The sequence below is a fragment of the Sturnus vulgaris genome, chromosome 13 (assembly GCF_052056855.1).
Source record: "Sturnus vulgaris isolate bStuVul1 chromosome 13, bStuVul1.hap1, whole genome shotgun sequence".
NCBI classification, from domain to species: domain Eukaryota; kingdom Metazoa; phylum Chordata; class Aves; order Passeriformes; family Sturnidae; genus Sturnus; species Sturnus vulgaris.
In genome coordinates this window covers 4,162,566-4,189,258 of record NC_142255.1, presented here as the reverse complement: position 1 = coordinate 4,189,258, position 26,693 = coordinate 4,162,566, and the positions used below count along the sequence as shown (strand labels likewise).

Below are 26,693 nucleotides of genomic sequence, written 5' to 3'. Positions count from 1 at the left end.
CAGATCAGTTTGCAAAGATCTCAGTGATACCAAATGCATGTTTGCTTTCAGGGACAATAGGAAAGATAAGGTTGGGGCACATGCAGAGAGATGTCAGGAAGGAGTTTGCACCTGGGCTGCACTCTCATTTCCTGAGCTGGCACTGAACATTCTCACAGCTCTCCTGCTGTGCCAGCAGGTCTCAGGCTGTACAAATACAAGGTCGGGAGTGAAGGGGATGAAGTATTTTACGTGTTCTGCTACATGATGAATGGTTATTTATAAGATAAGGCTGTGCATCTTTTATACCCTTTCTCTCCTCTCAGAAAAAAGACTCAGACCAGACACAAAAAAACTTCTCTGGGTTTCAGTAGACATTTTTTTCTTTTATTTTTGAATATTTGTATGTTTGTTTGTGGGTTTTATTGTTCCCCAGTTTACTTTTGATGACAAATAGACCTGGCAGGGCTGGCTACTGACAAAAATTTACACTGTTTGAAGGCACAGTCGGTTTGGTTCTCAGGATCTTCCCACCAGAAAGGTGAATATTCAGATCAAATGAAAAGTCTCCTGTCTTCCAGAAATAACCTCTTTACTGTCTAGGCTTATATAATGAATTTTCACAGCTTAATTACTTATTTTCTTGAAGTACACACACAGTTTGATTGAAGCAGAATAATCTTGAAGGCGAAGTATAATATTAACTTTTTTGCTGTCAGAAAACTTGTTTTTCCCAGAGCCAAAATCATGCAGTAGAAATTTCCCACTCTGCTATTTCTTCTTAATAGAAATCTCATACGACTTCTGTCTAAATTCCTCAGTCATCAGACATAGGTAGAAAGGTAAATTTAGATTGTATGAATGTGAACATATTTTCCTCCATCCCACCCAGATTCAGATCAGTGCCTTGATGCATTATAGTTGAGAACCTCCACAGTGGAAGCTCACAGAGCCACACCATGTCAGTCCTGCTGGGGCAAGAACAAGAGAGGAGAAACACCCCTCTAAGATGATGGTGAGAAGTGCTGAAGGAGTTGCTACTGCTGTATGAACTGCTGGGAACTCTGATGTGTGATTTCAAGACATTCCTAAAACACTTGACCTTTTCCCACTTGCAGCCAAGAGAAAGGGAATAGCTCTCTGCCCTGATATTTCCCTACAGCATCTCTCTACTCTTATATCAAGAATAGAAATATAATCAGGTTTCTTGTTTCCTATTTTTCATTCCTGCTCTGTTCTACTCTCATATATTACTGTACCAATAAAATTAGTAGGACAAATCTGTTAGAGGTATGCAGTGGTAATTGCTCTTTGTTCTGCCAAGGAAAATCCCCACCAAACTGCACAGCTACACTTCAGGAAAGCTTGTAGTCTTGTAGATATGGCAGCAGATGATACAATGATAGTGTATTTATCTATATATAGCTCACAGCACTGGCAAATGAGCTGCTTCACAAGGATGGAACTCTGCCTTTGAAGGCATTGGCCTTCTTGTTCAATTGTTTTTCTCAACTGCATGCAGCAGAACTGAGCCTGATATCATTTGGCATGGTGTAAATCAGAGGAGATCACAACATTTAATGCAATTTCTGCACCACTGTAAGGTCATGGGTGGACTCTCGCCAGAAGAGTTGCTTCTTTTTGGATTTGTTAATTCACAGTTCTTTTCAGTTTGGTGTTTGGGTACAGTCGATTTTAGTATTTCTTTTTTTCCCTCATTGCATATTAATTGCTCTTTTCTGTTACTCAGCCTCTTCACTATTCTTCTTTTCTGTTGCACAATACCATACTCTAAATCAAAATGGACTGGGTATTCTTCTTCAAGACTACTTTTAAACACTTTTTTTTTAAAATTCAAGATTACTTTAGTCAGATTTAAGTAAGTGACTTGAGACTTCACTGAGTGGGACAAAAATCTAACAATATATAAATACAGATAAACAGTTTTAAATGATCTATTTTTGCTATAAAGAAAAAGATGTAAGAAGACATCTTGCCGAGAGTGAACTTTTGGGTTTTGTCTTTCTGCTACTTGTTTTTTGTAGATTTCTTTTCAGAGAATGATGTTAGTAATTCCTAACTACCAGCTAAAGCCAATCTGATTTTTAAAGAAAGCACAATACAAAAACTTGGGAGACGTTTGCTCAGCTGAGATCTAGCGAATAACAGCAGTGCAATTAGAGTGAAAGGAGTCCTAAGGAAAAAAATAAAAAAAGACCTTCTCAGAGCTATTTTAAGGTCTTAGGTCATGAGTTAGGTCATGAGCTTCTTAGCATTTGGTGTGGTATCTGAGCAGAGCCTTGGAGTACAGATGAGGGCAGGTGCAGAAGACTGTGCTATAAATACTTTTATACTTAAGGAGTTCACTAATTTCTTAAATGACAAACCAAACAGAAACATTAGCTCTGAAGAGGAAAATTATTAAAATAATTTAAAGATTAATTTTCCAACAAATCATCCCATAGTTCTTAATCACAAAAGCTAAACTGCTGTCCATCATTACCTAGGAAATGTTACAGAAAATCTCTTACAGGGTTACAGCATGTATTAGGCATGACTGGCATGTTCTGGAGTATTTCTGTACTCATTTGCTGCCTACTGAGCTGTGCAGAGAACTAGCCATCAGGATTCCTACCTTCTATTTTAGGACCTTCTCTTGCCTTATGGCTGGAGCATAGATGACCAATTTCCCCAGGGAAAATTTGCTGGTTTTATGCTTCTTTTAGAAATGTCCCTCAACTTTCTTTGGTGCAAAGCTCTTGGAGATCCTTACAGGATAAAATACACTGACTGTACTAGTAAAACCTGCCTGATTTAATCAGTATTATTTTTAATTGTTTCTCTAGGTGAATACAGATGTTTTCAATTTTCCGTTTTTTATTATATCCTATACTCACGTTGCTGACTCCCTTTCTCCAAAAGGAACGTTCCTGTTTTGCAAGGGCAGCAGAGGTCTCAGAGACCTTTGAGAAATTGGTTTATAATTCATTAATATTTGCCTTCATGTGAGGGAACACTCCACTTTTCAAATGACATATACAGGCCTGTGAGTTCACTGTGACTGACCTAACTTGAATCCTTAACAGTCTTTTAGGAGGCATGTTTTATAGAACTGGCAGAACCAGTTGTTAGGTGTCATTTCCTGTATATTCCTAAAAAAAAAAAAAAAAAAAAAAAAAAAGGAACAAAACCAAAAAACCCACAACTCAAAACATAAAAAGAGACCTAGGAGAAGTAGGTAAAACAACTCCAAAGGCGTGTTTTGAAGTTTTTCCAAGTGATTATGTCCACCTACCCTTTTGTCTGTTATCAGAATCAACCCCTTATGACCAACCCAATCTATGCTGAAAGAGCAGATCCTCCTCAAGGTAAATGTCTATCTTTGTCAAGGGATAGGTGACATGGCAGAAACATCATTATATAAACAGGTCCCAGCCTTACTCTGTACTGTATTGTCAGTAAACCTGAAATGTGGCATCACCTGCTCACAGAAGGAGCTGTGAATTTCAAAACCAGGTATCCTTTCCTGGTGCTTTGAGTAGGCTGTCTTTATTTTCTAAAGAGTCCAATTAAAATAACAGAATTCAAAATGAGTTCAGTAGGTACTTCCCAGAAGAAAGTGAAACGACTGCTAGGGAGTTCCTGCACCATTTGTCAATGAGATGAGATATGAGCCATGCCATTATGCTGAAAAACAAGAGGTGACAAATAACATTAGAGAATTGGTATTATGTCATCAAAACAGTTTGTGCTGTCTTCTTTTTTCAATAAGTAAAAAAAATTTGTATACAATCTGTCTTCACATTTCAATTAAAGAGGGAGAGACTTTACAAGCTATTTCGTTTCTAAACCTCTCTTTCTTGGCCAGCTGGAACAGAAGTTTCCAAGTAATTGAAATTGTTAATGAAAGGTATAGCAAGCATGTTAACACATGTCTGTACTTTTCATATTCTCTCCAGGAGGAAAAAGAAAAATGAAGTGGCCATCAGCCAGTTCAGCCCCATGGATACAGGTCTTCTTGCTATAAACAAAGCTTATTAACTGGACATTTTCATGTAAGTAGAACCTCAAGATTTTTTTTTCTGTGGAGGTGATACCATCCTTCAGGTTGTTTTTTTTTTAATCCTTGAGTTCCTTTCCTACTGCCTGTATCTCATCCTTTCTCCTGTGTCCTAGAGGCTCCCATGTCATGGGTACTATTCTTTCAGAAAACTGGAGCTGCACAGGCATTCTCTTAAGAGCCTATCAGCACCACTCCAAATTAGCCAGACAGCTGTTTGTTTAATTTCGCAAGACATTTTCTTTCCCCAAAGTGAGAAGAGCTACCTCAGTGAATTCCCAGCCATGATACTCTGTTTTTGAGGCACCTTTTGTGGCAGAGGAATATGTTCTCCTAAACTAGGGTCAAAATATACTGATACATTTAACAAAGCAGTCAGGTTGTTGAACAAAATGTAACTAGGTATCTTTTAATTATTCACTATATTCTCAGAAAAGCCCTAATGTGTTCCAATTGACTACAGTGAAAATCAAGGTAAGTGCAAAGAGAAAAACTACACTTTAGAGTTGATTGCAACGAAATCTACAGACATTTTCAATACTCTCTTGTGTTTTAAAACATTCTGTTGAAGTGCAATGTTTTGCTCAATAATTTTTACTGTTATTGTTGTACTAGTTTGATTATTAAACCAATGCAGTGAGAAATCATCTTTTCTTTAAGGCATAAGGAAAGCTTCTATTTTGACAGTGGAGTTCTGCTCCCTTGGAGCAGTACACGTGAATCCTCATGCATAATTGTGAGTGTCTGAACTTTGTATAGTTCCTAGGTTAACTCAGATGATGGCCTTTCGGAGGACCTGGGGACGGGAAGTGTTGGTCTGAGCCCTCAGCGGGGGCTTTGCTATCTTGTAGAGCTGAACCTTTGTGCTCCAGCTTGTTTCAGCTCTCCAGGAGCTGCTCTCCAAGGCCTGCTTTGCAAATCCAGCCCTTAACAGCCCTGGCAAGTACCATGGGCCAGAAGCTGTAGGACATTCCCTCCTCCTGCAAAGTAACATCAGTTCAGCTGATCCAGTGACAGCACCAGGGAGGAATTTTCTCCTACAAGTATTGAGTGTAGACAAAGAGGCTGCCTAATTTTCTCTTTGTGCAACCCACATCCTGTGGGACTCATGCACATCCCTGCACTTTCTACACTGTACAAGGGAGTGTGTGTCCTGAGGACAACGTGTTGTGTCTTGCTCACTCTGCTGATGAGACTGAGAGACACGCCAGAAGTGAATTAAATAGGTTTCCACTTAATTATATGTAATTTTGTTAATTGTCTATCTGCTGCTGTCCCTCGCTGGCATTACGAAAGGGTGCAAGTCAGCTCTGTATTTAATTTCCCTGCCCCAGCTTTTCCTGGGCTCCATCCCTCACCGCTCTGGATACCCCCGGCAGGGCACGGCCCCACCGCTGTTCCCGCTGAGGTCGCGGTGGGTCTCGTCCGCCTTTCCCGTTCACTCTTCGCGCCCTACACAGGGTGCAGGACCAAGGCACGTCTGTGTGCAGGGCCACAAGCCCCGGGCAGATACTGCACAGGACAGCGGTGCCCTTTGGAAGCGCTGGCAGCCGCTGGCACCTCTGCCCCGGCACTGCCCTGGGGGTCAGGGTGGCACCTCAGCCTTTTCCCCTCGGTGAGGGTCCCGATGGAAGCCCAGCCCTGCCCGGGTCTGGCCGCAAAGTCTGGGCTTCGTGCTCGACGCTGCCCGGGCCGGAGCCGCCGACATTTGCTGCAGCCTGGCTGCGGAGTAGAGTTGCCCCCTCCTCCTCCTCCTCCTCTCCCCGGGCTGCCGGGGGAAGGTCTCCGACCGCATTCATTCCGTACGTGCATGCCATTAACCCCTTACTGCCCGTCCTGCAGGCCCCGTCCCCGCAGCCCCGCGTTCCCCTGCCGCTGATGCGATCGGCTCCGCCACCCTCCTGCTGTAGAACAGATTGATTTCCACGGCTGAGGACGGCTCCCGCACGGGACTGGTGTCACCCAGATGCCCTGCCCGCTGAGAGCAGCCTTCGCGCCCGTCTCCTCCGCTCCCCGCGCTCCGGCTTGCTGCCTTTTTTTTTTTTTTTTTTTTTTTTTTTTCCTCCCAGGAGTAGCAGCGAAATGTCCCGTTCTGCCTATTTGGAAATGGGAACAAATTGCTCCCCCGCCTTACCTCGCTCATCGCATCCCATATATAGTCATATCTGCGGTCAAATGGCAGGCGGCAGCGAATGGGAAGGCTGTGCCTCCCAAAAAAACCCGGGGGGCAGTGAGAGAGGGAAAGGGGTAGGGACGAAAAGAGGAGGGAGGGAGGAAAAAAAAAAAAAAAGCCCTTTCCAAAAAAGTATTGGATGTCTTGAGGAATGCAGTCAGCCCCCTGGGAAAGTACATATCTGTGAGGCGCTCCCTGCCCGCCGCTTGCATTCGGCCGGCGCCGCGTCCCGCACGGATCAACCCCGCCGCCCGGCAGCTCCGCTCCCCCGGGGGCCCGCGTCCGGATTCGGGGCTGTCCCGCAACTTTCCAAGTTTTTCTTTCGGAAGCAGTTCGCGCGGGGACGCGCCCTAGCCCACCGCCACCATGGATGCCATCAAGAAGAAGATGCAAATGCTGAAGCTGGACAAGGAGAACGCCTTGGACAGAGCCGAGCAAGCCGAAGCGGACAAGAAGGCAGCGGAGGAGAGAAGCAAGCAGGTCTGCACCGAGGGCCCGGGCGCAGCCAGCGCCGGGGCGCAAATCTTTCCAGACTATACTCTTTTTTTTTTTTTTTCCTTCTCCCTTCTTCTTCCCCTCTCACCGTACTTTGTTATATCTCACCCCCGCGCCCCTGCAGAACTGGTTGAACTTTCCCTAAGGCAGAGCTTCAGCCTGGCAGCCGCCGGCTGGAGGTTCCCGGGGGCGCGGCAGGAGGTCCTTCCCCCGTCCCCACCATTTCAGCTGGGGAGCAGGGCCCTGGACAGCTGCATGACCTCTGTGCCTTGGTCACAGGGGGACAGAGAGCTTAGACAGGCTGTCCAGAACACCTGGTTAGTACTGGACAGATGTGCAGCGATTTGGCAAAGGACAGTTAAAGCTGTGTTCGCCCACTCCGGCATCACTCAGCAGATGTGTCCGATTCCAACTGCCCTCCCGCCCTTCTCCGGACGCATGCCCCACTTTTTGTCCTTCTCCAACCCCCTTCATTTACACCTGAGGCTTTATTTGATTCGGGGAGGGGACACATGGTTTGCACGTTTCTGGGAGATGCTGAAGGAGGAGGGAGAAAGGAAGAGTGATTTAGAAATTAATTTCACAGTTTTCTAAGCCAAGGGAGAAACATATTATGCGTTATATTTCCTCTTGTGCACCTAGTTAGAGGATGACATTGTGCAATTGGAAAAGCAATTGCGTGTGACGGAGGATTCAAGGGACCAAGTTCTGGAAGAGCTACACAAGTCTGAGGACAGCCTCCTCTCCGCAGAGGAGAATGCTGCCAAGGTATCGTGCCCTTGCTGCAAGTAAAGAGGATCTAACTGTCTCTCCTTCTTTCTCTCTCTCTGTCTGTCTGTCCTTTTCTGTCTCTTCTGCACTCGCACCTCTCCATTTGCACGATCACGCTGCCTGCTGCACCTTTTCCTGCCCGCCCTCCCCTCTCCACCACTTTCCACCCATATCACAGCTGGAGGATGAGCTGGTGGCTCTACAAAAGAAGCTGAAGGCCACTGAGGATGAGCTGGACAAATACTCCGAGTCCCTTAAAGATGCACAGGAAAAGTTGGAACTGGCTGACAAAAAGGCCACAGATGTAAGTTACCCCCATCCCTTTCACCACAAGCCTGATAGAGAAACCACACACTCCCTCTGCTCAGGACAGCCTGGACTCCTACTCAGCAGCACTGCAAAGCTTTGCTGAAGGCAGGGTCCAGGCACCTCCTGGACAGGGAGGTGGGAAACACAGCACTGCCTCCCTGCATGGGGTTTGCACACTATCAGAGGCGTCTGATTTGGTTTCTGCTCACTTGACACGTGCTTTTCATGTGTACTTGCCACTCTAGATATGAAAGTAAAGAAATGGTGATTTATCTGTTCAGGTGATGTGTAAAACGGCTCAGGCTGGAACAACACTGTCTTGATAGTGGAACAGAAGCAGAGAGTTAATAGTGAGTAGGTAGATCCAGAAGAGCAAGGGCTGCTAGCTCTGTTTTCAAGAGAGCTGTTCCTAGGCATGCATGTGTTAGAACTGCTGGTAGATACTGGTTTAGCTCACTGGTCCCTGAGATAAAAGGTCCTCTCCTGCTTTTTTTTTCCCCCCCTTGGAAATCAGTGGAACTAGTTCACTTGTCAAAGAAAAGTTTAGTCTTGTGTGACAGAACATTGTCCGGAAGATGATACTTGCTAGTTTTGCAGTTCGGAGGACAGGGATCCTGGGAGCAAGCTGGGAGATATATATAGCTCAGCACTTTATATGGTAATAAGTCAAGAGCTTGTGCCTCTCCCAGGCCCTCTTCCCACCCACCTGTCTGTCCCTGACATGTATTTAATGGATTGCATGCAAAGAACCATAAGAGTATATTGTCTGTGCAGTTAAGGTCCTGATCTTTATGGCTGCTGTTGGACAACTCAATTCTCCCTGAGTAAATCTCAGGTCTAAATTACAGGATTGGATGAAACTACAGTATTTCCAAAGCAATGACCCTCCTTTTCCTATAGCTCAGCTTTAAAAGTCAGCCTCAAAGCCATAATGAAAAGGACTTGCCACAAAGAAAGAAAGCTAAGTATTTCTAGGGGGAGGAAGGATACTACCAGAAATGGAAACGTTACAACAACTTTGCAGGAAAGGCAAAAAAAAATCCCTTTATCTTATTTCTAAAAGAATTCAAGTATTTAAAAAATGGTTTCGCTTCAGTATGGCAATTAAGTTATATAGCTTTGAAAGAGAACCTAGGAACTTAACAAACAGAAGTGTTCAAAGGAACAGGGGAGAGGGACCCTTGTATAATGTGCATCAGATGTCTGCTCTGTGCATGGCTGCCGTAGGAGAGGCAGCTTCCTAGCAGGACATTTATTTAGCTTGTTCAAAGGAACCACATATAGATTCAGGGGAGATATTCCTTATATGGAAAAGTATGCAGACTATTTGGAAATAGCTTGCCTAGAATGAAGGCAGGAGAAATGCTACTAGATGCCTGTTCTGAAACTAAGGATCTTCCTAACTGATCCCGTGCCACCTTCCCCTACTGGAAAACAGCGTTTGGAAGCTAGTTGAAGGCAATTTTATTTGCAGTCTTCCCTCAGGTGGAGGGTGAGAGAGTGTCTGGTTTGTTTTCATCCAGGTAAATGCCTTATTTATTTGTATACACGGCATATGTCTGACAGTTTAGGGACGTATTTAATTTTTTGGCAATGCAGAATATATTTGGGGCATTGCAGTTGACCCAGTATTTGCCTTATTAGTTTAGATAGTTCCAAGCCTTAGGAAAAGGGCAGAGGCAGGGAGGGAGTGTCGGCTCGCTGGGATGGACACGCCTTTCACTGAGACGAGAAAATCTTACCTGTCCGGTATGACTCATCTCCCAAAATCCAGGCGCATCCCCGGAGCCACCCCCCGAGAGGGGCCAGCTGCAGCCCCCTCTCCCCTGCCCGTGTCTCAGCAGCCAGGCCGGCTGCAGCAGCATCTGGCGGGTTGCTCGATGTCACTTTATGACGCTCCTCTGGGGACTGTTTGCTGGGGGAAAGGCGGGGATTGACCCCGGGTCGGATCCGATCCGCTCCGCTCCGCTCCGCGGGGCCTGGCGTGCTGTGCCGCGAGGCGGCGCTGCTGCCCCGGCACATCCACCGGGCTGCCGGCAGGAGCGGACCGGGCCGGGGCCGGCCCATTCAGTGCCACGACTGGCCCATCCCGCTTCAGGAGCGGCCCATGCTCAGGACGGCTGGACCGTCCTCCATCCCCGCCCCGCTCCGCTCGCAGCCCGGTGCCGGCAGCCCCGCCCCGGAGCGCTGAGGCGCGGGGGGACTTCCGGGGCTGCGGCGGGCGGAGGGAACGGCGCGGGCTGGGCGAGGCGCGGGCATGGCGGCGATGAGCTCGCTCGAGGCCGTGCGGAGGAAGATCCGCAGCCTGCAGGAGCAGGCGGACGCCGCCGAGGAGCGGGCGGGCCGGCTGCAGCGGGAGGTGGACCAGGAGCGGGCGTTGCGGGAGGAGGTAGGGCTGCCCCTCGGGCCCGGGGGTTGGGGGCGCGGGTCCCGGGGCGCGGCTGCCCCGCCTGCTACCCCGACCGGCTAAGTGGGAGGCCGCTTTCTCCTCCACCTTTTGCCGTGTCCCACAAGATGGTTGTTACCTGCCGGGCGGGCGGGCACTGCTGCGTTCCCCCGCTCGGTAACCCGAGTGCTCCGTGGGCCGGGCCCTGGGAGACAGCAGTGGGTGTGCTAGCCAACGGTAAAACCCCGAGCTTGTACGAGGTTGAGCTTAGGCGAGATGTTTGAGGTGATTTGTTTTGTGTTAGGCTGTGAGCAAGGTTTTACGGGGTTTTTTTCCCCCCGCAAGGCCTAGTTCTCGTATCCCATCCAGATGAGTTCATCTGTGGGAAGTCAGCATGGCGACTCCTGGGAAGGAGGTGAGGCTGAAGCGGAGATGCCCCGAGTACCTGAAGAGCCCGTCAGTGTGAGCGTACAGCCCAGCCTCGGCACTCCTGCACTGCGGGGTGCTCATCAGAGCTGCTCGCCAGCAGGGCAAAGGAACAGTCGGCTTGGTTTTAGGCAGAGACAGGATCAGGTGTGAGCGGCATAGGCTTACGTAGCAGAGAGATGCAATTATGGGTGGCAATCACAATAAAAAAGAACTGATAGGGCTTTTCTTTATCTTATCACTGACCTTTGGGAGTTCTAGCAGCTGTAGCTTAATGTTTCCTGCCGTAAAATGTATAGTGTTCTTTGAGGCAGTTTCAGTGTCTTCAGTGGTTGCATAAAAACAAAGCAAAAGAACAAAGCTCTCGTGTAGTTTATTACAAGAGAAAAAAATGGTGATTATTTGATTCCCTTATACTGTGGGCCTTTCTGCAGATTCTGGGCAGTGTGTTCAAAGGAAGAGCCTCCTGATTACTTGCAGGTGAACTTCCTTATGGAGCAAAATACGGCTACTTGTGCTTGTTTAACTATTGCATTCTTGCAGATCACTTGGCATACCCGTTCTTTTCAATGAAGAGCCGTAGTCAATTTCATAAGGGTTTCTGGTTTAAAAAAACTTGTGTTCTAAGCTTTGTGGACTACAGGACACAAATATTCCTAGTTTTAGTAACATGTATTACTCTGAATAATATATTGAGGAATTTCTATAGAAAAGGGAAGCTTTGCTGTTAACTTTTGTGGCAGAAGGAATAGTGCTGGAGGAGTGATTACAGCCTTCTGGTGAAGTCTTCCCTTAAGAGTTCAGCTGCATTGCAATAAGGCTTAGGACCCTAAAGGTTAATGTTTGTTCCCTGGAGTTGGTTTATGCGGATGATGTGGAAATCTGCAGAGTACGTTTACATGGTATTTGAATTTTTGTGTGGAGGGGTCAGTGCTGGGGTGAATAAAGGCTGAAAACTGAACTGCCAGGCACATGTAGACGTGCTTTTTCTGCAGTGCTGGCTACAGGTGAGGGGTTTTATTGTTGCAGCTGTATTTCTGCATGCTTGAGGAGGGAGGCTTTGAGAACACTGCAGCAAGCGAGCTGAGGTGTGAATCTGCTCCTTCCCTCAGTGTAATGCCTTGAGCTGGGGTGTGAATCTGCCCCTTCCCTCAGTGTAATGCCTTATATGTATGGCATGTGACCAGCTGGCTTGTTACTTGAGGGTTTTTTCCTTCCTGTGCAAGGTACAGATATGCAAACAACAAAATTCTACAGCTGTGGCCAAAACATAGCACAGCCTCCAGCTTTTGATTGTTAAACCAGATTGTTAAGAGCTTCAAGGCTGTGATTAGCAGCCATTCCCTTAAAAGACAATCTTCTGAGTACATACATCTCAAAGGGCTGTTGGTAATTACTTTTTCAAAACGCATTTTTTGTCCTCCTTCTGGAAAACAGAATCTCCCTTACAACAGTGATAATTAACGCCCAATGGTAACTTACCCATGTCATCACTCATTGTAAAAATATGTGGTGTGTAAGTGCCACGGCAGAAACGTAGGTTATGTTTGCATGGTAGCAATGGGAGTGCCCCGACTGTCACTGGGGTTTTTTCCTTCCTTGCCATATAAGGAGAGGAGTCCTGCTCTGCAGAAGAATAACTGGGGCCATATAAGGCTGGTTGGTAAATCCTTGGTTACTGGAGCAGGAAGTGAAAACTTGAACTTTAGTCACCCTGTGTTTTTGAAACACATTCTATGCTCTTTACCATGACGAGGAGTCTTGACATGATAATCATTAACTTGCAACATAACAAATTTCCCTAGGGTAGCTTTTATGACAGGTCATTTTCATCCCTACATGTGAAAGTTCAAATTCTTACTGTTTTAAAACCAGAAGTCCAAAAACCACAGGTTTTGAATACTACTGCATAATTACACAGCTAAATATTTTATATTTGGATTAGTATGGATCTCTAAGGACGAGGTCTCTACTCCTCCTGGTTCTATGTGTTCACTACCAATGCATATTAATGTTCAAAGACATAATTGCTTCCCTGTTTTTGTGTTAATCTCAGTCATTGTAGCTGGACATCCTTACTTTTATGTCAAGGGTTGTTTTACTTGTCTGGCCTGTAAGTTATTCTCTCTTGTGTTATATCCAACAAAATCTTTGCTGTGGACAGCTGTATCCAGCCTAGCTCTAGTTAGAGAAGAAAAAGTACCAAACTGATACTTTTGGTATCTACTTTTACCAGAGGGTTGGTTCTCCCCTCAACTAGACATCATAGGAAATTCAGATGTGTACTTCCTCACATATAGCAAATACATATCATGTGTGTTAGTTTTCAGTACTAATTATGTGTCATTATCTGAAATAATTAACTTTTTAGAATAGTTACCCTTTTATATATACGTTGTGCTTAATATAGTTTTGAAAGAAAGTGAGTTTAATGATGAGGTTATTGCAAGAAGGCTGTTTTAGAACTTACTGTGCAACTTAAGCAAGTGTAGGTTTGAGGCTGTAACATGTAATAGCTTGTAATGATAAGAGGCAGATGAGTTGCAAGTGTTGTACAGAAGGTTAAGTGAACAGGTAATTCAAGAAAGGCGAATTTACGGGAAGATTGAGGATGGAACTATGGGAGAAGAAGAAAAAGATGTTTTAAGGGATGGCTGCCTGTACCAGAGCCCTTGGTGGTGCATTTTTTGTCATCTCTTGCACAGCTTACCTGTAAACAAAACTTCTGGGTATTGGGGCACTTCTTAAATGTTCTCATACTCCCTCTGTGTCAGCTGTCTCATTGCTGATCCAGGTGTGTTTTTACATGTTTACACTGAGCCCTTCTTATGGAACTCAAGGAAATGTCAGGACAATTCTTACAAAATATGGTGAAAGGTCATAAATAAAGGAATTGGGGTAACAAAAGAATTGAGTAATTAGCTTGTGTTGATTTGATTTTAAAAAGGAAAGGTCTGTAATTAATGTCTGCCAATACAATAACTGAAAATATTTGGATAATGATGCATAATTCTTCCTTTGCAGTTCTTACTAGTACCAATTGTACAGTACTTGATGTGCTTCATTGAAAACAAGCATTAATCACTTTTTTCCTCCGTTAAGCAATAACTTCACAGTTTAATCATGTGCATCTCTGTGTATGGACTTTTTAGTGGATGAAGTCAGAAATTACAGAAGTGCTGTTAAATGGCACTAGCAGGTAATGGGGTAGCCTTTCACAAGGGAAGATGTGTGCCTTATGATGTATTAATTTCACTTCTTCCTGTGCTTAGGCTGAGAGTGAAGTAGCTTCTCTGAACAGACGCATCCAGCTGGTTGAGGAGGAGTTGGATCGTGCTCAGGAGCGCTTGGCTACTGCCCTGCAGAAGCTGGAGGAGGCTGAGAAGGCTGCAGATGAGAGTGAAAGGTGGGTGAAGCCACACCTGAATGGATTGTTACCCTTATGACAAAGATCATAATTGCCAGGGTGTGGGTTAGGGAAATAAATTGAACCACTCCTAGATCTCTCAACATGTGTAATCTACTCTTCCTTTCTGTACATGGGCTTCAGTTACACCTTGTCTGTAGAAATGTCCAAAATATCTGGGCTTGGATTCTTTTTCAGTTGTGAAGATGAGATTTAAGTAGGTCTTTTGATGGCACATCCTGAGAAACTGCTTGGCCCTGCACAGACTTCTCTTATTGGATGACAGCTCCTTGTGATACTCTTGTGCTGTTGCGTGATTCTTGCTTTCATTGTGGGTGGAAAATCTCACTTGTAGAATAGCAAAGTGCTGGAACAGGCTTTGGTTCTCTTGTTGGCAAGATTGGTACGTGAAGGTGAGCAAAGGAAAGAGACTGATCATTCCTTCAGATTTCCTGAAGTCTGTAATGTTAGTTAGGAAGTCAAGATTTGTGACTTTGGAACATCTCTCTTCTTCTAATTGTATTTTATACCTGTGATAGAATCTTTCATTATGAAAGAAACCCACACATTCTGCACTCTACATTACTAAGGATGCAGTCTGTTGAAAATAAATGTGCCAGAAGCTCACAGTGTGTTTTGAAACATTTAAGGTAATTTTGGATCAGGCATGTGCCACACACGGTGTTTCTTGTTATGAAGGATTTAAATTTTGCTTTTAGAGAGCACGGAGAGCTTCTAAGGCTCTGGCATGGCAGAACCCAGGGGAGTTTGGCCCATAGACATGATTCTTGTCAGTCCTGCAAGGGTTGTAACATGTTGTTGAGTGTAAAAGTACAGATATTTTCAATCTTACTAGGTCTTTAGAAGCAACACCCTTTGTTTACCTTTCTGTAAGATGAGGTTTTCTTGCAATTTAAAATGAGAAAGAATTCTACAGGTGAACTACAGTAAGAGCTAAATAAATCACACTTTTTCTTCCTTCCCAAGATATATTTTCTTCCTTGAACTTCTGAAATGTGAGTTCAGGGGACTAAATCTATGGTGTGAAGACTCAGCTATCTGATGTGCTTCATTCTCCTGAATACAACTGTCTGAAAGTCACATACCACAAATAGTAGAGCTGGAGATAAAACTGGCAAGCCCTGAATGTTGCATTTCCTGTTTTTCACGTTTTTCAGAGGAATGAAGGTCATTGAAAATAGAGCCCAGAAGGATGAAGAGAAGATGGAAATCCAGGAGATCCAGCTTAAAGAGGCTAAGCACATTGCTGAAGAGGCTGACCGCAAGTATGAAGAGGTCAGTTCCCGAGTGCACGTCCTCTCTGTCTAAAGCCCATTAGGCTGTGCCTGTAATTTTTGTTTTTCTCTTTTGCCTTTTAAGTTCAAAAGATCACAAACACCACTCTTCAGAACTGTGAAATGAAAATTAGGCACTCAGATACCTCGAGGGACAAAGTGACAGGAGATCTGTGCTTGGATCTTTCACTAAAATGTTTGAGAGTATTCCCTAAGCTTTTAGGGATAGAAATATTTTTCAGTTGCCTTTTGGTGAATGAAAGGGAGGTCTTGAAAAATGTCAGATAACTAAGTCTCAAATGAATAATGAAGATACCATATAATCAAAACTCATGTGTTGACCAAAAAATGAAGAGGCCTGGCCCCCTGCTTTGTAGGTTCTAGAAACAGGTGACATGTAGTGCAGCAGCATAACATCCCTGATTGTCCCTTGCCTGTCCTTGTAGGTGGCTCGTAAGCTGGTGATCATTGAGAGTGACCTGGAGCGTGCTGAGGAGCGTGCTGAGCTATCAGAAAGGTAAGTGTGGAACTGCCCTGAGATGTATGTGAGGTGCTAGAAGAGAGCTAAAACTGCATGAAATGTTGGCAGCACGTTGTGTGTTCAGCTCAAAGCTATGTTTTGCTCATTAACTGAAATTGTTGAAATAAATGGTCAGTGCCAAAGTAAATGTGTTCCTGTGTGTGTGTGTGTATATGTGTGTTTTGTCACTGCATGCTGTACCTGCACACTGAATTTGTGAATGGCTTTTGTGCATTTCATGTGTTCACTAACAGCCAAGTTCGACAGCTGGAAGAACAGTTAAGAATAATGGATCAAACCTTGAAAGCATTAATGGCTGCAGAGGATAAGGTACTGATACTAATAAACAGTTTTTAGATTTAACTGCAACCCAAGTGTTTCAGCTTCTGTAGCCGGTTAGCTCACTCAGTAGTAACAAGTCCTTGCTATGCTCTTCACTCTCTTGGCATCTTGCTTTGGTGGTTTTCTTTGGTCTCTTTTTTTTATTCATTGTTTTTTATCTTTAAAACTGATCTTCTGTGCAGCCAAAAGAAGCTGAACTGTCTCACGTGTGAAAGCTCTGTAAATGTTTCTGTGTAAGCCAAGAGCTGTAGATAAATTTTTGTCTGGTCATTGTCTTAATGTGCACTTGAACTGGTATTCAGCATCACAAAGAGCTGCTTTCAATCTGTGATGGATCAGCTGCTTTTGAGGCCGTTCTTTTGCCCTGTAATTGTTTTCATTTTTCTCTATCTTTTCTCCCTGTTTTCTCCTGTTTCTTTTGCTTGACTGAATCTTCCATCCTCCTCTTTCCTGCCTTCCCTCCAAAATAACAGCAAATGTGCTGAGCTTGAAGAGGAATTGAAAACTGTGACCAACAACCTGAAGTCGCTGGAGGCTCAGGCTGAGAAGGTAGGCTAGAGACTTATGTGAGAATGTGCCCCTTACATTGTCATCTGGCCTATGGGGTTTTCTTTGTATGCTGATCACTTTGCAGCATTTCTTCAGGGCTGTTGTCAATAGAGGCATTTGGATTTACGACTCAATTCGTATTTGGCTCCTATTGGAACATAACATATCTTGTAGTTCCAAATACTTCAGTCTTATTTGGCCACATGTTCTGTTCAGTACTCTGACAGGATTAAGGGTTAATTATAGAGTGTCCCTCAAAATGGCATTATGTACTAACACTAAATTTCTCTAAAAGACATTCCTCTTTAAAAGTGTAGGACTAATTTCTTCTCAAAGTTCCCACCATATTGCACTGGAATGTAACTCAATGGAAATTTGACTCTTGTAATAAACCACATTACCACAGTCTTCCAAGTGGAATTAATTTTCTTTTACCTATGACAATTTCTTGAGTACAGCTAAACTTTTTACAAGAGTTTCAAATATGGGGTTTTTTTGGTATATTTAGAATACCCATCTAATACCAGTGATCCTCTTTCTAATTACAGTACTCACAGAAAGAAGACAAGTATGAAGAGGAGATTAAAGTTCTGACTGACAAACTGAAGGAGGTAAAATTAGAGCTGTTCTTTGCAACGTATCTTCCAATGCACCTTTTGATTCTTTTAGTATAAACACTACTTTGATGCTGAAAGGATGAACATACCATTTTGGAAACAGTTTAATGTTAAATATCTCCACTAGAAATTGGTTTATATTTTTGCCTTATCATTTGCCTCCACTCACTGTACTCTTTTCCTCATTTGAATTATTTCTCCTCTACTCCTAAGTACTATGTGTGTGTGTTTCTTAAAGTAGTCTGTGTTTGTCCTGACTTCAGGCTGAGACCCGTGCTGAGTTTGCTGAGAGGTCAGTAACCAAGCTGGAGAAGAGCATTGATGACCTAGAAGGTATGAGGAATTGTTTTTCTATTTACTATGGGAATACATATCTCTTATTCTTCACTTGCGTGGGGGTTTTTGTTGTTTGTTTTAATACCAAATTCTGCTGGGCTGACTTGTCCCACTTATATAAGTGGATCTGCCTAAAGAATAGACAAAATATTTTCCAGGTGAAATGTTTGACAACTTAAATGCTTTAGGTGAACAGTGTTTTGCTCTTGCCTGTTACTTTTTCTCTTATGTTCTTAAGACTCCTTCCAATTTTTTGCTTTATACTCTTCTGTTTGGAAATATAAATGTTACAGGGTAAATGATCAGATGACAAGAGTTGTTATTATCACCTTAGTAAAAAGCTGATGAAGAGTTGCATTATGTTTGCAGTAGTTAGGAATGTAGCAAGCTAACCTAATTTATTACTGTCATAAGTGTGGCTTGGGACAGGCATTGTATGGCATAGACCAGTTACTGGGTTTTGGTAAAGCTAATAGATTGTATACATAATCAGGACAGCTTATTTAACTTAAGGGGGTTTGTTTGTAAGGTTTTGATAACTCTATCAGAACTTCAGCAAAGTAGTAGAATGTGCTTCCTGCCTCTGGAGAAAATAATTCAGTAGGACTTTGTAATTTGAAGTTATATGGAGTTTGCTATTTAGATGCATTACACTAAGTGTAGGAGCTGAAGAAGCTAAATTGCATGGTGTGGCAGGCTGGATTCTGCATGAAGGTGACGAAATGCCTAAGTAGCTGCTGAAAAATTATGATCCCTGACTCAGGAAGGAAGCAGAGAAGAAAGATAAGTGTTTAGAAGGAATAAAAACGGCTGTAAGCTGAGTTTGACATCACGCAAACTAGAGTGGTTTAAAAAAACAAGGTGGTAGGAAATGGTAACATGCTCCTGGAGCCCCGGTTTTGAATCTTTTCTCCCTAGCTCTTGTGTTCCCTCCTAATTAAAACAAAAAAGCATTAAAACAAAAATCCAGGACACTGAAACATGGATTTTTGCTTCTTTTGTACTCTTTCTTTTCTTGGTTGTCTGTATATCAAAGGTTGACCCATTGGCAGTGCAGTTAATGAACTTGTTGCATAGAACTGTTCACTATTTTCTTTCTTTTATTCTTCTCTAATTTTGTTTCATTTTGTCTGTCACGACACTTCTTTCTGTGCACTCTTCCCCTTTCCTATGGCTTCTGGATGATAATCTCCATGCCACCACCTTCACCTTCCATCCCATGATCCTGCTCCATTTCCTTGCACACCTCTGCCTTCCCTGGGGGGACGTTAGATGAGCTCTATGCTCAGAAACTGAAGTACAAAGCCATCAGTGAGGAGCTGGACCACGCTCTCAACGATATGACTTCCATGTAAATGTCTTCCCAGCTTGTGCCCGCTCCTGCTTCCCTGCCCTCACTGATTGCGCAGTACCAGCCTTGTGAAATGATGCTCCCTGTGTAGTGGGAGATGCTTTCCTTTAGACAGAATAGGTGTACAAAATACCATGAACAATTGCTTTACCCTGGCAGAGTGTGGGTGAGTGTTGTGCCAAGCCTGGTAAATACTCATGGTGATTTTGTAGGCTTGTGGTTACTCTTTGATTCTGTGTCTGCAATCCTTGTGTCTTGTGGTTGCCCTTTGTTTGTAGCTCTGTGTTTATCCTTCCAGTTCACCTCTGTTCAGACATTATCTACCAGGCACATCATGTTCGTTTTACCAAAGAAAATTGCTGTGATATGTGTTGCATTCAGAGTGTATTCCTTTGCCTGCTGTCACAGTTTTTGCTCTGGCAAAGTTCCTGCAAAAATGTCAGAGAAATTTAGATTTAGTTGTATTCTCTATTAATGACAGTAGAAAGTGTTCATCTAAATTTCCATAACTGCTCTGAAAATTGCAGCTGTTACCACTAAGTTACATGTGTGGAAATGGATTTAAAGTACCTTGTCATTGCCATAAAGGCAACAATTGAACTGAATTGCAGGTTGCTTCTGTGTATTTTCTGGATAGCAGTAGTAATTTTATTTGCGTACACCAACATTTGGTAATACCAACTTTAGTCACAAGGAGAAAAGTAAAGAGTGGCAGGAAAGTAGGAGAGTCAGCAGCTGTGTGACTTGCCACTGCAGTGTGTGACACGAACCGACTCCTGTTCCACGGACTCTGAACAGAGGTCAGCTGTGCTACCTCCACCTTCCCATGCATGAACACTGCAGCTGACACGGGAGAGGGGAAGGGCTGTGCTTCTCAAGTGCTTAGGAGGTGCAATGCTAAGTCTCAGCATTCCCTTTTGGAAGCCCAGGCATGTTTTCAGCAAGACAAGAGGTTTGCTTAGAGCTTGAAACCTGTTTTGTATGCACTCATATTTTTATATTTCTTTTCCTTCATGTTTTTCTGTCCCCATGTCTGTTCATTACTTTCTCCCTTCTCTCTACCAGCATTTTAGTAAAGGTCTAATGTTGCCTGCTTTGTATGCTTTGATTTTTTTGTTTTTAAATTCCTTCCCAACATATGGTTTTGCTCAGTGGCTTATCAAGCAAATGGATTTCTTTTTTCCTCCTCTGTATAGAGAGATTACAATATTTCTTCAAGTCCGGATATTTCTAAGTGAAAAACAGATTTAAAATTGTACTCTACTGATACATGAGGACATGACTGTATCATTCCAGTCCCAGCATGGTGTGCTGTTTCTCTAGCATAGTCATCTCAGCATGCTGGGCTTTGCTGTGCCATTGCTGCTTTTTTGGAAGTCTTTACTGCACCTTTTTTCATTTTCTACCTTATCTCACTTTTTCTTTTCATGCAGATAATTTTCTTTGCTTCAGTTCTCCAAAGACATCTTCATCGGGTTGGATAAAACATCTTTCCAAGCTTTGGATGTTTCATGGGTTCATTGTCCTGTCTTCTATCTTAGTTGACTCTTCCTTCTGTCTCAGAACATGCTCTGTTTGTGCTCTGCTGTACAGAAACTACATTTCTCAATGTAAAATAAATATCCCAGCTGTATCCCTTTTGCTATTCCTTTGCCTTTTACTTATTTAAGTAACTATTTAAGTTATTAATAAAATTTGCGCTTTTATGCCATTAGGGATTTAAATTTTTTGGTTTTTTCATATTTTAGCTGAAAACACTTTTGCCTGAATGTTGACAAGGCCAAGCCAGCGAGTGCAGTGTGTGGGATGGTGTGAAAACTGACCAGTTACTGTCTTAGTTTTTCTCAAACTCTACTGCAGATAAAATGACAAATAGGAATTTTTCCAGTTGTTATTGTTAGGACAGAATTTGCAAGGACACTACTTCCTTGGGGTCACTTGGTCGTGGGAGCTTGGCTGAGAGAGCAGTTACATCCTTGATGTAACCAGATTTTGCACTTTAATGCCTGAAATCTTTTCCTAGCTTTATGCTGAAGACTTCTTATCTTTATTTAAATGTGTTTGTTCATTAACTTATATATTTGAGGTAGATTTAAAGAGGCAACATCAAAAACTTTGAATTCTTTTTTTCACCCACAAATAATCCTTGAAATGTCTTGCAAAAAGGTTTTCCCTCTTTCATACCTCAGTTATTCAGCAAAGATGGCCCTTGCTAACATTTTGGGGTTTTTACAATGTATTTTTCTTGAGTGGCATGATAATATTGGAAGATCATTGGGGAGGTTTTGGTAGCTTTCCACTTGTGCTTAGTTCAGACTTGTGAGTTTGAATTGCAGACTCATGAGAAATGTTTCAAAACTGGAGCAGGAAAATTCTCATGATTATACTATTAATGAAATTACTCTGCTCCAGAGTGGAACATCATGGGTTTCAGGTTTCAGCTGATTTGTCACTATCTAATTAAGGATGAGGCATTAAAGACTGACATCTTGTGCTTTTTTTGTATTGTTATTTGCAACTAGGGGGTTTATTGCCTTATTTTAACTTAAAATACATCACAGTTAAAAAAGTTATTTTCCAGTTCACATGAAAATGAAAACCAGGTTGATTTCTGGTGATGCCATAACTCTAGATATTGCTAAAATTCCTAAGTCACCAAAGCAAAATAAATTCATTATACCATAGCTGAATTGTAGTTTTTAACTTGAAAGAGACATTTACATTATTCTACTTGTTCAGCTTCAAGATTATTCAACAATGCAGTCTAAACTAGATTTTCTCCCCTCCTCAAAATTTGTTTTCCAAATAAGGCTTGCAAATGGATGCATTCCCTTCCTGGCCTGCCATCCTTGGATAACTTTGGCATATCCCAATTTTCTATCTGTGACACATCCTAATGTTGCTGGCTGGGGGGAGAAGCCCAAATACAGAATGTATATCAGCAATCCCATATAGTTCAAGTAGTAAAGTTCAGTAACTTACTGCTCCTCAACTGCCATACAGTACGTGGCTGTGTGTGAAGGGTTACCAAACTGAATGGGATATATGAAAGTTAACCAGATATAATGGGATGAACATTTGTAGAATGACTGAGGCTAATGGCTTCACAAATCAAGAGTTAGGGGCAATGTGGTCAACTGTAACTTCTCATCTGAGCCAGAGTAAATTACACTCCAGAAACTCCAACTTCTTAATCTATTGTGGTTTGGTTCATTGTTTTAGCAGAGTTTTTTATCCAGTCAATTCCTTGCAATACTGGTGTTTCTTAAGAAAAGTAAACAAAATACCCCAAAATCCATTGTAGGAGCCTGTCAATTTTAACATAGTGATTTTAAACATCAGTATTAAAATGTTGCCTTTTGTGTCAGTCATACATGACCAGCTCTGCACTGAAGGATGCCAGGTTGCTGGGCAGAGTACTGGCAATGGGCAGTGCAATGTGGATTCCCAGGTAGCTCCATGCAGGTTTCCTGCCTGTCCTGCTGCACTGATCTTCACTCCAGGGAGCTGTTGTGCTTCCCTGCTCCAGTGTGGTTCAGCTCTCCTGTCAGCCTCAAGTTGTGGTAATGTACCTGCCATGTCTGGCTGGTTTTGTGCCTGAGGCTTCTTCCCAGGAGTAGAGGGCTGGCTCTGGGATAGAGCCAGAACTCCCTGCCCGGCTGCTGGGGCTCCTGCAGTGCCTCTGGAGCAGATGAACACACGGCCCATCGGGAATCAAGGGCTCACTGTACCCTTGGGAAGTGCTTTCCCTGCTTTATTGTGGGATTTAGTTGTTTTGGAAGTTGAGAAATACTGTAAATGTCTGCCTCAGAGATGTCTGAGAGTCAGAGAGGAGATTTCTGTGATGATGGTAAGCATAAGTTCACGTGATTAATTTTTGAATAACAACTATATACACTTTGCCAGACAAAGTGAAATTTTAGTTACTCTAAGGTTTTGATGGTTTTTTTACACATATATATGATATTATCATGATGAGAGGGACAAGATCCATTTGTTACTGGTGCAGGATCAGAGCTGTGAAATGTGCCCTGGCTTTACTGAGCTGGCTGTGGGAGTTTGGGCTGGGGAGGAAGCTGGGAGGAGTTGCTCACCCTACAGGCATGTCCTGCAGACCAGCTCACTGCACAGCTTTGCCTTTGCTGTGTCCAGTGCCTGCAGGGGAAGAGGATTCCTGTGGAAGCTGTTAGGCAGCTTGTGAAAAAGAATCAGAAAAAACAGTCATTTCCTGTAGGGGAATAATCTGAGATCAAGAGGTCAGGAGTGCAGTTAGGCTATTGAGAAGAATATGGACAATTTGAGAACACAAAATAGTCAAAAGCCATTGTGGAACATTTTTTTTTCAGTCTGCATAGCAACTCTCACTAAATGTACTGTCACAACATGGCTGTGGCTGTTCTGTTTCAACATGAATTGTCCTCTCTGTTTGCTGTTTTTGAGCAAGGTGTTCATCCTTCCTTTTCATTTTCACCTAATGTGAGTCTGTTTTTCTTCTGAAGTAAAACTTAGCAATTTAAAGGTATTAAAATGTGTTGATTCCAGTAACACAAGTATATTTTCCTATCAAAATTAACATTCAGCCCATCAGATTTCCTAGGAAAGGAGTGTGGGCTGAGTCAGGCCTGGTGGTAGTTGCCTGCTTACATCTCTCCTACTGTTACTTACCCTGGCTGTGGTGCAGTTGCTTTCTCTCTACTGGCAGATGAGCTTCCACCACACTTTAAATAGTTTGCAAAGAAAAATGGCACTCATAAAACAAATCTTTCCCACACTGTACAGAAGACTAAAGCAAGACTTAGTACTTCTAGGAATATAGCTGCAGTTCTTCCATTTCTATTCCAGTTTGTGTCTCACTGTTCCCCACAACAGGATTCTTAGCCAGTTCTTGATACGGTACAGTAGCTGTTCCTTGGAGTAGCTATTTAATTACTAGAGTTCTAGAAACAGAGGTAAAATGTTTCTCTCTATGTTACTGAACTGTCTGTCATGTGACCAGTTTCTTTATTAACTCTTATTTAACTGTTTTCTCTGTCTAATCTGTCTTCATTCTGCCTCTTTTTTTCCCTTCTAACCTGCTTGCTGCCTGTACAGACCAACTCTACCAGCAACTTGAGCAAAACAGTCGCCTAACTAATGAACTAAAGCTGGCATTGAATGAGGATTAAACTTTAGTGTGACTATATTGTTAACCTGTTTGAAAACACCTTCTTCCAAATTTCCTTTAAGAATGAATCACTAAATGTAGAAATAAGCAAGAAACTTAGAAACTGATTTTTAATTTATTTTTTTTTTTTAGCTGTTGATTTTGTGGTAAATTAATGAGAGAAATTCTCAGTTTCTCTTGGGAAAATATGGAAATGCTTCCTCTGCATGAGGCTTTTCATTATGTGTCTGCACACCTATTTTGGAGGAGCACTAAGCTCTTCTGCTGTACAGTAGCTTCTTTTCACTTAAGTAAAGAGCTACAGCATTTTGCTAACAATATCCAGAAAGTTACAGCCTGCATTGCAGAAGGGCATTCAGTTTATCCAACAACATGAATTGGCCCTTAGATTTTTACCACAGCGAGAGAAAAATATTCGCTAGAATTCATATTTCTGTATTTCAAAACCAACTTAAAGGATAATTACAGCTGTTTTTTCTGGAGACTTGGATGTGATGATTTTGCCTTACTATGAATTTGGCTTGTATTTAACATTAAAAAAAAAAAAAAAGAATGGGAGCTCCATCTGACAATACCAAATCAGTTCAAAGGTATGCTTGCATAGTATGTAGTTACTATTACTGGATCCTGGTAGGATGCACCACCAGAACTTGATGCTCATTTATTGTATCAACTGTGTGTGTTAAGTGATTGTCCTATGTGCATGCAACATAAGGCTACTAACTTCGAGTTTATTTATTTTCTAGAAGAAATAAATTTCTTAAAGGTCACTTCACTGAAAACTATAATAGTTTTATTTTTTTTGTTCTCAGTGTTTAATTCTATGAAACTTTTAATTATCTATCTGCAAAGAACTTATTTTCTTTATTGCTACTTAAAAAACAAACAAAAAAAAGAAAATAAAAACCACTTATTATCTCACATACCTATAAGCAAAGAGCTTCCAGAATATTGTGTCTCTGTTGGCAGTGCATTTTCTTAACAAATGCAGCTGTAAACAGTTCTAAACTTGCATTACTTGCTGTTTTATTAATTTGGAATTCTCTCTAGTTGTGTCATCTGAAAACATTGGTATTTATGAGCATGCACGTTTCTTAACTTTCTAAACCCTCTGAGAGAAATGATGATTGCATGCCTTCATGTTCTGAGAATCGGTGCCTCCAAAGAACTGCTATTCATGTTTTAATTTTCTAATCCCACAACAGAGAAAGTGGCGCATGCCAAAGAAGAAAACCTTAGTATGCATCAGATGCTGGATCAAACTTTACTGGAGTTAAACAACATGTGAAAACCTTCTTAGCAGCAACCACGCTATTTGTTTTATTATTTTTTACACCTGCTTGCCGTGAAGCCCCATAAACATGTCTTTATTTTAGTTTCACCACAGTCACAAGAACATCTGCTAAATTATCAAGCAGGGGTCAGGGAAACACCAAAATGGGCAAGCCATATGCGGGTTAAGCAACATTACATTATGGTTTAAACGTGCCATTTCCCAACAAAAATGTTACCTACACTTTGTAGAGAGTTCAACAATTCGGTATGCTTAGTCTTTGAAGAATCCTGGCTGTGGCAGAAAGTGTCCCACCTCAAGTGCCAACTACAGTTTTTACTCAAGAAGAATGATTCTTGTTCAAGAGGGATCAGGTGGAAATGGTGCTATTTTGAACAAAAGGTTCTACTTGAAGTCTTTTGTTTGATATCAGACAAGTTAGGAGTTGTCCAGCACAGTAATTTATTTTTATCAGAACTTGAATGATCTGTGAGAATTTGGACTTTCTGTGCCTTCTAATTCAGTAAAACGAAGATATATAAGCAATGGAGAAAAGTGAAGGCTTCTGAAGGTTTTAAATTGTATTCTTGCAACTCAATACAGAAGTGTAGGTCAGCATTTCACCTTGAGTTTTCATTCGATTGTATTTTTCATGTTGAAATGAAAGATTCAATAAATTTAGGACAAAACATTAATTTGGAAGAGATTGTGTTAAAATGTATTTTATTTGTGGGGATTTGGGGTAGGGGAGGAATTTTTAAACTGATATTTGCCTCACTTTTTTCACACTTTCTTTGAGCAGTCTTAAAAGTATACCTGTATGTAAACATTGTATAATGATATGAAATAAAATGCACATTTTAGGACATTTTTTAAATTTTGTTCTCCTGTGGTTTGTTTTTCATCACTTCAGTTTCCTGTGCATCCCTGTGTAAGCTCTGCATGTGTGCAGTGTGTCTCATTGTGTGAAGCACTGTTAGCACACTGGCTCGTGGCCTTGGCTGTGTTGTCAGGTCAATGTATAGAAATGTGGTGGTTTGGGCAGCAGCTGTTGCTGCTCAGAGGAGCCCTTTGAGAGCCACATTGCAGGAGCCTGTCCCTGTCACTTGATTGCATGCCCAGGTACATGCAGGATGCAATTATCCCCTAGTCGATGATGGAGCTTTCCAGAATTACTCATCATTGACCAAAACGTTTTTGGTAAGACCATTGCAGAGCTGCCATAGACCTCTTTGGGAAAT

At 42.5% G+C, this 26,693-nt stretch overlaps 1 protein-coding gene across 26 annotated transcripts; it reads left to right on the top strand.

Moving 5' to 3' along the window:
• Nucleotides 1–6,343: 6,343 nt before the first annotated feature.
• TPM1 (tropomyosin 1) lies at nucleotides 6,344–26,329 on the top strand. 26 transcript variants are annotated; one of them, XM_088172395.1, is made up of 10 exons: nucleotides 6,398–6,692; nucleotides 7,350–7,475; nucleotides 7,657–7,782; nucleotides 13,872–14,005; nucleotides 15,184–15,301; nucleotides 15,747–15,817; nucleotides 16,636–16,711; nucleotides 17,260–17,322; nucleotides 17,592–17,661; nucleotides 25,385–26,329. In XM_088172395.1, the coding sequence occupies exons 1-10, from the start codon at nucleotides 6,579–6,581 to the stop codon at nucleotides 25,465–25,467; spliced, it is 981 nt and encodes a 326-aa protein (XP_088028521.1). In that variant the 5' UTR covers nucleotides 6,398–6,578; the 3' UTR covers nucleotides 25,468–26,329. The 26 variants fall into 26 exon arrangements, with proteins under 26 accessions (XP_014734661.1, XP_088028512.1, XP_014734667.1 ...); XM_088172397.1 differs by lacking the exon at nucleotides 25,385–26,329 and adding an exon at nucleotides 18,937–20,114; XM_088172396.1 differs by lacking the exons at nucleotides 16,636–16,711; nucleotides 25,385–26,329 and adding exons at nucleotides 16,075–16,150; nucleotides 18,937–20,114.
• The last annotated feature ends 364 nt before the right edge of the window (nucleotides 26,330–26,693 follow it).